The 12,266-nt window shown below is 60.0% G+C and overlaps 1 protein-coding gene across 1 annotated transcript; it reads left to right on the top strand.

The window, feature by feature from the left end:
* Positions 1–5,484, top strand: RMI2 (RecQ mediated genome instability 2). The gene is made up of 2 exons (XM_081299085.1): positions 1–303; positions 4,706–5,484. The coding sequence occupies exons 1-2, from the start codon at positions 15–17 to the stop codon at positions 4,852–4,854; spliced, it is 438 nt and encodes a 145-aa protein (XP_081155211.1). The 5' UTR covers positions 1–14; the 3' UTR covers positions 4,855–5,484.
* The last annotated feature ends 6,782 nt before the right edge of the window (positions 5,485–12,266 follow it).

The raw sequence follows: 12,266 nt of genomic DNA, 5'->3' as shown, positions 1-12,266 counted from the left end.
GGCCGCGGCGCGGAATGGCGGCGGCTGGGGACTCGGGCCGCAGCCCGGGGGCCGTGCGGCTGCCGCCGTCGCCGCCGTTCAAGGTGCTGGCGGAGCAGCTGCGGCGCGACGCGGAGGGCGGGCCCGGCGCCTGGCGGCTGTCCCGGGCGGCGGGCCGCAGGCCGCTGGAGCTGGCGGCCGTGTGGATGCAGGGCACCGTGGTGGCGGCGGGCGGCGACGGGGCGCGGCTGCGGGACCCGAGCGGGGCCTTCTCGGTGCGCGGCCTGGAGCGGGTGCCGCGCGGGCGGCCCTGCCTCGTCCCAGGTAACCTCGCGCCCGCGGCCTGCCTTGTCCCTTGGTCACCCGTCCTCCCGTCCCCGTCCCGCCTCCCCCGAGCTTTTCCGTTTTCTCTGAAATGGGGTCTGGCTGTGTTGTCCAGGCTGGCCTCAAACTCCTGGGCCCCAGCGAGGCCCCAGCGAGCCTCCGGCCGCAGCCTCGCAGGAGCGGTGCTGGGAGCGGAGCCCAGGTCTTTCACGTGCTGGGCGAGCGCACTGCCCTGAGCTGCCCTGCAGCCCTCATCCAACGAGTAGCAGCATCCATGCGCATTTTTAAAAATCGGGTCTCTGGGCCACCCAGGCCTCCTCCTGAGTTCCCTGGGGAAGGACCCCTGGCTGCTGTGTCTGTCACCAGCTGCCTCCTCCCGGTGACTTCACTTCTTCCCCATCAAGCCTTGGGAGCTGCTGTCCTAGGAAATGCCTGCGTTCTTCCCCAATGTTGGGGTTCAGACCTGAGCCGGCATCAGACTCACCGCACCTTGGGGCTTCTGAAAGCCCAGGGGGCTGTCCCTGCCCCAGGGTGTCAGGAAGTCCAGGTGGGACGGGAATGTGCATTTCTGATCAGCTCCCAGGAAGTGCCATGCCACTGGCTAGGGCCGTGGTGGAGATCAGGCAGGCTTGAGCTCTGTGGTTCTGACGGCTCCTCCTTAGCATCTGGCCCAGTGCCTGACACATGGGTGCTCCAAGAACCACTTGTTTACAGGTGACAGGCACGGGCACCCAGGATCTCATCTCATCTCCTTTCCTGGGAAGTCAGCTCACCCTCGTCCTCGGGGCCGTTCAAGGTGCTGGGAGCGATGGAGACCAGGTCTCCAGGCCCGCTGAGGAGACAGCTTGGGAGCGCGTTTCCGGGAAGATCCTTGATCCTGGTGGAGCTACCATGTGATCTTGGAAGGCTTGTGTGGGGGTGTGTGTAAGGTCTCAAGGTTGGCAGTTTGAACACAGTAGGCCTCTCTCTGTGGCTCCTGTCCCTGTGAAATCGGGCTGCGGGCTCTCCATCTCTGGCCCTTCCTGCTGGCCCAGTCTTGCTTTCTAGCTCGGGGCAGGATGGGACAGTGGTCGGCCTGCGCTGCTCAGGGTCTGACAGTTGGGCTGAATTCCTAGCCACATTCTTCCCCTCTGAGAATGCTTTTGCTCTTTCTGGACTTTTTCACCCTCTGTGAAAAGGAGCTAGTCATTCCTTCCTGCTCTGTGGATTCAGTAGGTGGACGTGACCTTAGCTCAGCTCCCGCACACACGTGGTGGGGTGGAATGTTGACTCAGTGTGCTCTTGGCCACAGGATTGGCAGACCACAGGTGGTGCCTCTTTTCATAGGACCTGTGAACTTACAGCTTTGTTTTCTATTTTTATTTATCTTTTTTTTTTTACTTTTTAAAAAATTTTATAGTTGGGCTGGGGATGTGGCTCAAGCGGTAGCGCGCTCGCCTGGCGTGCGTGCGGCCCAGGTTCGATCCTCAGCACCACATACCAACAAAGATGTTGTGTCCGCTGAGAACTAAGAAAAAATAAATAAATATTAAAATTCTCTCTCTCTCTGTCCCCCTCTCTCTCACTCTCTCTTTAAAAAAAAAAAATTTTATAGTTGTAGATGGACAGCATGCCCTTATTTATTTTTGTCTGAGGTGCTGAGGATCAAACCCAGTGCCTCACAAGTGGCAAGTGCTCTGCCACTGAGCCGCAGCCCAGCTCTGTCTTTTTGCTTTTGAGATGGGCTCTTGCTGTTTTGCCCAGGCCAGTCTTGAACTCTTGGACCTGAGGAGCCCTCCTGCCTCAGCCTGCCGAGCGCTAAGACTGCAGGCGCGTGCCACCATGCTGGTTTGGTTTTTACATTTTTAAATGGCTGGGAAAAAATCATGGCGTGTGCTGGGCACAGTGGCGCAGACCTGTAATCCCAGTGGCTTGGGAGGCTGAGGCAGGAGGATGTGAATTCAAAGCCAGCCTCAGCAACAGCAAGCTGTTAAGCAACTCAGTGAGACCCTGTCTCTAAATAAAATACAAAATAGGGCTGGGATGTGGCTCAGAGGTTGAGTGCCCAGGAGTACAATTCCTGGTATCCACCCCCACACACAAAAAATCATGGCATGTAAGTAGTATATGACAGCCAAATGTCAGAGTGTCCCTCGGTGGGGTTTTATTGAAACACTTGTGACTTGGGAAGGCCCGGGGCTGCTGTCCTACGTAACTAAGGAGCGAGCAGCCTGGTAGAACCTACAGCCTGCAAGGCCTGAGAGATTGACCGTCTGGCCCTTTTCAGAACACGTTGGCAGCCTGTGGCCTTGGTCTCTGAACGTGGTCCCTGCTGCCTGGTGTCTCGGCCTTAGCACCCCCACCCTGCACATTCTGGTCCCAGCCCTGGCATAAGCCTGGCGCCCAGTAGGTGCCTTAGTGTTTGAGCTGGGCACCTCTGAGCCTGAGTGGCTCACCCGCTGGCCTGAATGCCCTCTTGCCAGTTAGTGCCAAGTGCTGCTTTACGATCCGAGTCACTGCCTGCAGGCAGTGGGGAGCGGGGAAGTCGGGGGCCACTAAACACAATGCACCGCTGTAGGCCTGAGCCGGGGTGGTGCAGGGAAACGTCCTTAAACGTTTTAGAGGTGCTGATGGCACCTGCCTGTGGAGCTCTGGGGACTGTGGAGTCGGTGTCTGGGTCCCCACACCAGGAAAGAGCACGCACCACCCGTGGGCTGGCCCTGCCACCGCAAGCCTCTGGGGTGTTCTCAGAAGCCTCCAGCTGCGGGCACTGAGGGCTGCTCCCGGTCAGCTCCGGGTCTGTCTGGAGTTCTGGGGGGGGGGGCAGCAGGGCGGAGCGCAGCTCAGAGGAGGGAAAGCCAGTGGTCCAGGCCCCAGCGCTCCGGAGGGCTTCTCGGGGGAGGCACCCGGGCACGCGTCTCGGCTCTGTGTGGGGACCCGCCCTCCTGGATCGCTTGGGACTCAGGACCCTGGACCCTGGACTCTGGTTATCAGAAAGTCACCCTGGGTCTGTGCAGGAGCAGGAGATGGTCAGGCCCCCTCCACTGGCGTGCAAAGGCCCTGTGGGGCAGCAGTGGAGGGCAGGAGGGTCCCCCCCCATGAGCCTGATGGCTGTGGAAGGCCTGCTTAGGTGGCCTGGAGACCCCCTGCGCGGGGCTGTTGCTCCTGGCTTCGTCCCTCAGCACGTTCTCTGTAAGGTCAGGAGCTGAGGATGCAGGGCCCCTCGCTGCTCTCGGGGTCTCTCAGTGTGCAGCTGGGCTGAGGGACACTCACCTGGATGGCCACCCAGGTCCTGTGGTGGCACTGCTTCTAGCAGGCTGCAGCCACTGAAGGTACCAAGGTGGGAAGGGATGAGAGCTGACCCGGGAGGGTCACCCCTGGGGAAGCGGAGGGCGCGGCTGGGATGACCGCCACGAGTTTGCCACGGTCTGCCTTTCTGCCCGTCCCCCTAGCCGCGGGCACCTGCCCGGCAGATCTGGTGGCCCCTCCAGTCCTCAGGCCTGTTTCTGAGGGTCCCATCTCTGCCGGCTCTTGGGGGCATCCTGCAGGGTTTTAGAATGAGCGTCCTGTCACCCGGGACCCAGTGGAGTCTGGAGATGAGGCAGGAACCTGAGCGCCTGCCAGCAGTGAGCAGGGCCAGGGTGGCTGGGCTGGCTGCCTGCAAGTGGCCTGGGTGGGGGCTGGTGGGGGTGGCAGTGCGCCCGCCCTTCCCGCTGGGTTTGGGGATTTTCTTGACACAGTCGCGTTCTGTGTGGTTTATGACCAGCCAGGTTTTGCTTTCAAGGAGACTTGCTTCCCCAGGGAGTGGGAAGAGGGCACGGCTGATGTCATTAGATCGTCCCTGTGGCCGCTGCCCTGCCCCCGACTGCCCATGTGTGCCCTGCTTGGTGGGGCAGCTGGGGCAGCGGCGGCCTGGGGCATGCTTGTGACGCTTCCCAACCCCTGGCAGCATCCAGGGGAATTGGAGTCTCCTTTTAGCATTGGGGAGGGGCTTTGCAGAGTCCGGCCACAGGTCTGCGGCTGCCCTCTGGCAGCCGTCAAGAGCAAGACTTGGAGGAAAGCTGGGTTTTCTGCCCCTGCCTGGGGGCAGTCTGTCTGACCCGACTCCCCCTTGAGGTGAGTCCTTCCCTTCCCGCAGCAGGACGCCCCGGTGCCTGACAACTGAGTCCCCGTGAAGCCAGACGCCGAGAGCCTAGAGGTGGCTCCCGGGTTAAACGTGGAGCTCAGTGATGTACACGAGTGTTTCCTGGTCATCTCCGATACCTGCTCCTCGGGGTTCTGTGGTTTTCTTGTGGGTGGTGCCGGGGATGGAACCCAGGCCTCGTGCACTCTGAGGCAGGTGCCCCACGTCTGGGGGACGGGTCTCCGTGGGCTGCCTCCCCTTTCTAACGTGGACTTTACTGCCAGCCTTCTTTTCTCCCAGGGAAGTATGTGATGGTGATGGGAGTGGTGCAGGCCTGCAGCCCCGAGCCCTGCCTTCAGGCCGTCAAGATGACCGACCTCTCCGAGAATCCCCTCCATGAAAGCATGTGGGCGCTGGAGGTGGAAGATCTACACCGCAGCATTCCTTAGGCGACCTTGTGACCTCCATCCAGTGACCTCTGTGTCCTTAAAAACGCCTGCTGTTCCGTGATTTCAGCTCTAACTGGCGACCTTCCTGACGACCTTGATGCAGTGCTTCTACCCTCCTCAGGAGTTTCTTGGGGACGCTGTTTTTGTGGACTCGGTGGGCGGGAGTTGGAAATGCCCGGTTCCTGCCCTAACTGGCCTCTGCTGTAGGACTGGGTTTGCTGAGGAAAAGCACGTGCGGGTTCCTTTTCTTTTTCTTTTTTTGTGTGAATCTCTCTCTGAAGCACATCGGGATCTCGTGTTGCATTTCCAAGTTCTGCAAGTGAGGATACTTCTCGTGACTGCTGGCCCCTCTTTTATGATGCAGAACTTGAATCTAGTCATTGCCCATGTGACCAGAGTGTGGTAATGAGCAGGAAAACAGACTGAGGGGGGAGGACGACGCTGCGGCCCCTGTCTCTCTGCTGACAGCTCCGCGTCCAGTGACCTCTGTGTCCAGTGTGCGAGTCCAGTGCATTTTGTCTCCTTGCAGTGCTGGGAGGGAGCCCAGGGCCTCGCGCATGCTCAGTGGCTGCTCTGCACGGACCACGCCCCAGCCCTGAAAGGCCCTCAGAGCCCAGCTCTCTTCCTGCTGCGGGCACAGCGCAGACGTTTAGCTGGTTTCCCTCAGGTGTGGAAGGTTGTTCCGTCCTCCTCCACTTGGAAATGCTGCGATACTGTCTGAATTTCTCACTGAAACTGAAGAGCCAAGACAGAGAACAGCTCATAGACTCCACCAAGCGGCAGCTTCACCCTTGGGGACAGCGAGGGCAGCCTGGGCTTAGAGGGCCCCTGTCTTTGGTAGGAAGGACTCTGTCGGGACCTACTGCGTGGGGGCTCTGCTCCCTGCCGGCCAGCGGCCGTCTAGAGTGTGAATGCCACGGAGCCAGCTGTGTGCAGGGTCACCGTGGGGTTTGTCAGGTCATCGACTTTTACCACTGATAAATTCTGTGCGCTGCGTGTGTCTTAAACAACTGTCTGTAAAGCAGCTCGGGGATGCTGAACGGTTGGGCGGAGACAGCAGCGTTCTCCGTCAGAGCGCCTGCCACTGGTCTGTCAGTTGCTGATGGCCGAGTCCCTGTCTGCATTGGGTTCCCTCAGGTACCTTCTTTGGGTCTCACCCTACACTCTGGGCTCCTGGGTCCCTCCCGTGTCTGTCGAGCGTCCCCTTCCCCAGGCTGTCGCTTGGTGGGTCGCACGGTCAGGGGTTTTCAGGCCGCTCTCCTGCCGCATGCAGTTAGGCTCCCTCCAGGTCTGTCTGCCGCTCGGCAGCGGGAGGGGTCCCCGCTTGTTTGTCCGTCCACGGGCGGAGGGACCTGGTGTTGGGTTCCATCCTGGACAGTCATGAACGGAGCTGTTGAGCGGGTTTCTCTGCTCGTGGAGGTGGACACCCAGGAGCTCAGTCCTGGGCCACAAGGCGAGTCTGTGGCTACCTCGTGAGAAACTTCCAGACGCTTCCAAGTGGGGTGTCACCCGCATTCCCACCAGCACCGAGCAAGCCTCCTCTTGCCTCATCCTCACCAGCACTTGTTAGGGTTTGGATTTGCTGTTTTTAAACTATATCACATTTTCTTTTCTTTTTAAAGACTTTTTAGATGGACACATACCTTTACTTTCTTATTTTTTGTGTTGCTGGGGATCAACCCCAGCTCCTCACGCTGCTAGGCGAGCGCTCTGCACTGAGCCCCAGCCCAGCCGACGTTTTCTGAGAGACGGTGAGTTGGCTGTTGTTTCATTACTGATCTGGGTTTGTTGACTGCTTGGAGCTGCTTCTCAGCTGGCTCGGGCTCACAGTGTGGGCTTTTCAATCAGTATCACTGTATTTAATGGGAGAGCTGCAGCTCCATCGATCTGAATTGAGCCCTTCATCTATGCTGAACTTCTTGGTGGGTGTGAGCAAGTTACCTAACCTCTCTGTACTTCAGTTTCCTTTGTAAAACAAAAATCCCTGTCAGCTTGCAGCACTATCCTAAGGAATAACCGTGTGTGTGAATCACCTTTATATAGTAGTACTCAGTATACAGTAGGCACCAAATCACTGTTGCTGCCAGCACCAATAAGTGTTTGCTTACATTCATCAGTTGACTGTAAGATATGAGCAATTTTTTTTAGATTTTACAACATGTTTTCTAATGACTTTATTATTTTATGTGGTGCTGAGGATCCCACCCAGTGCCTCACGTGTGCAAGGCAGGTGCTCTGCCACCCAGCCCCAGCCCCAGCCATGAGTGTGCATTTTTAAAAAGAAACTTCTAGATCTACAGAAAAATTGCAAAAAGAGTACAGAGTTTCCATATTTCTGCATCTAGCTTTCCTGTCACTAACATTAAGTATGGCACATCATCACAATTAATGACAGTGTTGGCATGCTTTTAATCTTAAGGATGTAGTTCATTCAGGTTTTTTCCCTGACATTTCATTTTGTTTTTGGTTCCAGGGATTGAACCTGGGGTACCTGACCACCCAGCCGCATCCCCAGCCCCCTTTTTCTTTCTATACATACATATATATATTGTCGACAGACAGGTCTCACTGAGGTGCTTAGCACCTACGTCTCTGAAGCTGGCTTTGAACTCTCGCTCCTCCTGCCTCCGTGTTCCCAGAGCCCCACCAGGACACACGCACATCTGGTCTTCGTGACTCCTGGCCTCCCTGCCTGAGCACTGGATTGCTTTGGCTCCCTGGGACCTTAGTATCAGGTGCAGTGCCAGGGCCGCACACTTAGTCGGGAAGTAAGCGCTCTCCCATGAAGCTAGACCTCCCAGCCAGACACGCGTGCAGGTGTAGGTGTGTGTGCGCACACGTCTGTGTTGTGGGTTTGGTACTGAGGATCCCACCCGGGCACCGGACCACCGAGCCACAGCCCCCTTCTTCTTATTTCCTGCTGTGACACGGGGTCTCACTAAGTGCCTGAGACCTCGACCTTGTGATCCTCCCGCCTTGACCTCCGAGTTGCTGGGATGGCAGGTGACTTGGCAGGCGCCCCTGCACCCAGCCACAGATGTGACGAGTCCATCTTGGTCACCGAGCTCCTGGTTTTCACCCAGAGTGGCCCTCCCCTGCAGCCCGCCCACCGTGGTTCCTCCGTATCTGAAACCGGCTTTTGTGGCCGAGCTGCTGAGAACCTCCTGAGCCACGTCCCGCCCAGGTCGCCCCCCTGACTTGCAGTAGCGACCCCCACTAGAACGTGCTGGTGGGCGGCACCGGTGCCTGGGCATTGCAGCTGAGTGTGTTGGGTGGAGGGAGGAGGGTTCGGTCTTTTCCAACTGTCCCCCAAACGGCTGGTGGCCCCGGGGCTGGGGGTGGGCCGCGGGGCGCAACAGCCGAGCTGTGCGGTTTCTGTGAACAAGACGTTTCCTCCTTGGTATCACCAGATGAAAACGCGTCCGGAGGCTTCAGTTTTTGGTGCCAAATCAAAGCCAGCTCAGGAGCCTCGGCCGCCAGGCAGCGGGGCCGTGTGCGAAGGCAGCACAGCTTCCCTTTTGAAATCAGCTCTTTTCTAAGAACTGAGAAGGAGCAGCCGGCTGTGACTTCACTTTTCTTGGAACTGCTTTACATTACAAAACAATACGAAACCCTCATTGAGCTGGTCCGGAGCCCCGAGTTCCTGTTCTGTCTGTTGCATGTTCTTGTAAAGCCGAAGCCTTACCGCAAAAGGCTTCCGTGTCAGGTGAGGCAGAAGGGGAAGCCACGGCCCGGGAAATGCTGAGCCTCTTTGTCCCCGTGGGTCTGTGTCTGATCCATTGATCAAGGGAAAAGGACCAGATTCCAAGGGTCACAGCAGGAGACCTGCCAGGTCACCCATGGGTGGTATTGCTAAATCTCAGGTGTCAGGGAAGAGAATGCGTGTGTGTGTGTGTGTGTGTGTGTGTGTGTGGTGCTGGGGACTGAACCCAGGGCTGGCACCTGCGAGGCGGGCCCTCTGCCAACTGAGCTGTGTCCCAGCCTGGGGCATCTTTATGAGCACGTAGCCGTGTCCTGGAGCCCAGGAAGAAGGGCACCACCAGGGCCCCAAGCTGCTCGGGCTCAGGAGGGCAGGGTGCCAGGCCTCGAGGCCACCTGGTCCTGCCCCTCCTGTCTGGCCTCGGCTTGGAGGTCAGCCTCCTTCACGGACGGCTGCTGACGGGTCTTGGGGACTGGAGTAGACACCCCTCTGAGTAGGGGTCTCTGTGGGTTGGCACATTCTGAAATCATCGGACCCATCTGGGGTCTCTGTCGGAGGCCCCAGGGACAGGCCTGTGCCTGATTCGTCCCTGCATCCCTGCCCAGCATGACATTCCCGCCAGTCAGTACACGCAGCCTGGCGGGGGTGGGGGGGTGGGGGGGCCTGGAAGGTGAGCCCCTCAGGGCCTTTGGAATCTAGCACCCCGGGTGGTTGGGCGGTTGGGCGGTTGGCGAGGGCCTGTGGGTGGCCAGAGTGTGGGGCTGCTGGGAAGCACGGGGCAGAGGAAGGGCAGCGGGAGCCCCCAGGAGGGTTGGAGTGTCACGGAGATGGGAGTCCTCCGGGAACCATGCTGGGGCTGGCTTCTTGAACCTCCAGCACCCCCTGCTGGTCGGTCCTGCACCCGACCCCTGTGGCTGACCGCAGCCCCTGACAGAAGACCAAGCCACAAAGCGGGGCCTGAGAGTTTCACAGCTCCGCACCCTGGGATTTGGCTCCCTGTGGGAAAACCAGGAGGGGCAGGTGACTGGGTCGGGGACAGACGGTGTCAGTGGGACTGACACGGGCCCCCATCTGCCTTTGACTGGGTGGCCTCGAGTGAGGATGATGGGGTATGAGAGGTCAGGTCACTGTCCCCAAAGCTGCTGACCAGAACCCAGGCAGTCTGAACAAGTGCCAGGAAGCACGTTTGCTCTGTGGGCCTGCGGTCACCGCACTCCTCCTGAGCACCTGCCTGGTCCCAGGCTGGGGACACACCCAGGGAACAGATGCATGGTTGCACCCTGCGCTGGGTGGATCTTCTCTGGCCTCCTCTCCCCCATCTTGAGGCTCTTTATTTAATTAAATCTGCAAAATCCTTCTTGCTCCTGCAGCAACACTCACAGGTCCGGGGCTCAGGGCCTTCTGCCCACCCCGCCTGCCCTCCAGCCCCAGATGTACAACCATCTTGCCCTAAGGTCGCCAAGCCCCTCACCCACTGCAACAGCAGCTCCACGTCCAAGAACGTCACGGTCTGCATCCGGCCTGGGGGTGGCTGAGCACCACCCATCCCGAGCATTCTCCCTGCCCCCCACGCCCCGGACCTGTCAAGCAGGTCATCTGCTCCCAGGATGCTGTGGGTCTGGTTTTATTTCTCACCCAAAGTATCGACACGGGCAAGAAGGGAAGAGAAACAATGAGGCTGAGCCAGACCCCTGAGCTTCCTCCCTCCTGGCCACATGGGCACAGGCAAGGAGCGTCTCAGGGTCTGCTGGCCCCCAGCCCCGTGGCCTGGGAGAAGAGGGACAGGCAGGGCCAGAGCTCCCCGCGGCAGTAGCTGGTGCCTGTCCGAGTGCGTCGGAGGCCCCCAGGGTCCTCCAGGCACAGCTGGGCCCCCCTTGCATGCCGAGGCCTCTCGGGACTTCCTCACGTGGCCCGGGATCATCGGAGGCCGCTGGTTTACCGGCTCACCTGGCCTCCACCGTCTCTCCCCGGCACCCACGTGGGCTTGCAGAGCCGGGCATTTAAGGAGTCAGGGTGGAGCTACTGAGCCGCAGCCCCCCGTAGGGACCCTGCAGTCCTAGGGAGCAGGGCGGTCACCCACAGGCCTCAGAGGAGAAGGCCACCCGTCCCAGCCACCGTGTGCAGGGTGGGCTACTGGAGCGAGACCGGCAGCCTCCTCAGGTGAGTCTATTTAAAGATACTAATGGCTGGTACCAGAGTGTCCGGGCGTGTCGTGGGCCGATGGCGTGGCCTGCCGACCTGGAACAGCTGTGCTGACAGGGCGGCTACTGGCCTGGCTTGAAATGGGGCTCGTGTGCCTGGTGGTGTGGCCGGAATCGGTAAGTGCGCTCCAGGGCGCCTTCTGCCGCCGCCGGGGGTGGGCCCTGGAGAGGGGCGACAGAGAGTGACCCTGGGTGGGGAGACCTGATGGCCTGCCTCCGTCAGGTGACCAGGATAGACTTGGCCTGCTCAGCCCGGAGGGCGGCAGGGGAGTCCCGCACCTGGGTCAGAGCCGTCTTCTCGTTCCAAGGTCAGTCCTCTGACCACTCACCTGGCCCTTGTAGGGACAGTGCTCCGGGGGTCCCTTGGGAGCCCGAGGTGACCGCGTGTGAGGACCCTGCGACCGCAGCAGGTGTGACGGTGGCACTGGCACGTGGGGCCAGTGGCAGAGACCTTGTGTGAATGACGCGCTGCACCGACGGCCGGGGGCCTGGCAGAGCGCTGGGCGGAGCCCTCTCCAGGAGGCCCGGGAAGGAGCCCGCGGCCTGGGGGTTGCAGAGCGAGGTCCCAGGCCCAGCTCCGTCCCCTCACAGCGGGCGTAACTGAACCTCCTGGGCTGCCCCCCGTGGTCCTGACCGCCCTCTGCCGGGCGTGGAGCATCACGTAGGGTCAAGGCCTTGGGTTCTGGCCTGGCGTCTCCCTCAGGGAGGGGGTCTCTGGGTGGAGGGTGTCTTGGAAGTTGTCCTTCACAGGGACCCGCCAGGTGGGGCAGCCTGCGGGTGGGTCCAGGCTGCAGGTTCACGCCGCGGCACGGCACAGGCCTCTGAGCCTCGGTTCAGGCCTCTGAGCCTCGGTTCAGGCCTCTGAGCCTCGGTTCTCCCGTCCCGCCTTGTCTCCTGTCCTGTGTGGACACAGTGGCTGCGACTGCTCCTGCTCTCGGACCCAGCTGCCCTGCTTTGTGTCTAGGCCTAAGAATGGCCTTTCCCTGCTTCTCCTTGTCCTCTGCCTTCCCAGCTGGTGGTGTGGCCCTTTAAGGAGAGTGACCACTGGCCCCGGGATCCTCGCCCAGACGTGGTGTGGGGGGGGAGTGCCATGGGAGGGGCCTTGTAAAATGTGCGCTCCACGCCCACCGACCAGAGCAGCTGCTGCCAAGCTGACAGGGCGGGAGCCTGGGGAGGGGACTCAGCCTGGGGAGGGGACTCGGGGAGGCCCCACCCCCACCCTGCCCCCTCCCCGGGCATTTCGCAGTGAGCATTGTGTTTATTCTGTGCTCATGGCCTGTTGGTACCAAAGTCGCTGGAGAAACCTTGTGGAACTCTTTATGGAGAAAGGAAGGGGGAGGGACTTTGGTGATGGGGACCCACTGGCCAGTTTTGAAAAGCTCCGCTTGGGTTGTTTGTAACTAATTGGAAAACATGTTCCTCCTCCTCGTGGACTTAATCCTCTTTACTGCCGCCCGGCCTCCCTCCACCTCCCTGGCCTCCAGTGTTCCCAGAAGGCTTGGGGCCTGGTC

This window comes from Spermophilus citellus (genome assembly GCF_964194105.1).
Source record: "Spermophilus citellus genome assembly, chromosome: 6".
Classification (NCBI taxonomy): domain Eukaryota; kingdom Metazoa; phylum Chordata; class Mammalia; order Rodentia; family Sciuridae; genus Spermophilus; species Spermophilus citellus.
The sequence above is the reverse complement of the archived record's forward strand: the minus strand, read 5'-3'. Positions and strand labels throughout refer to the sequence as shown.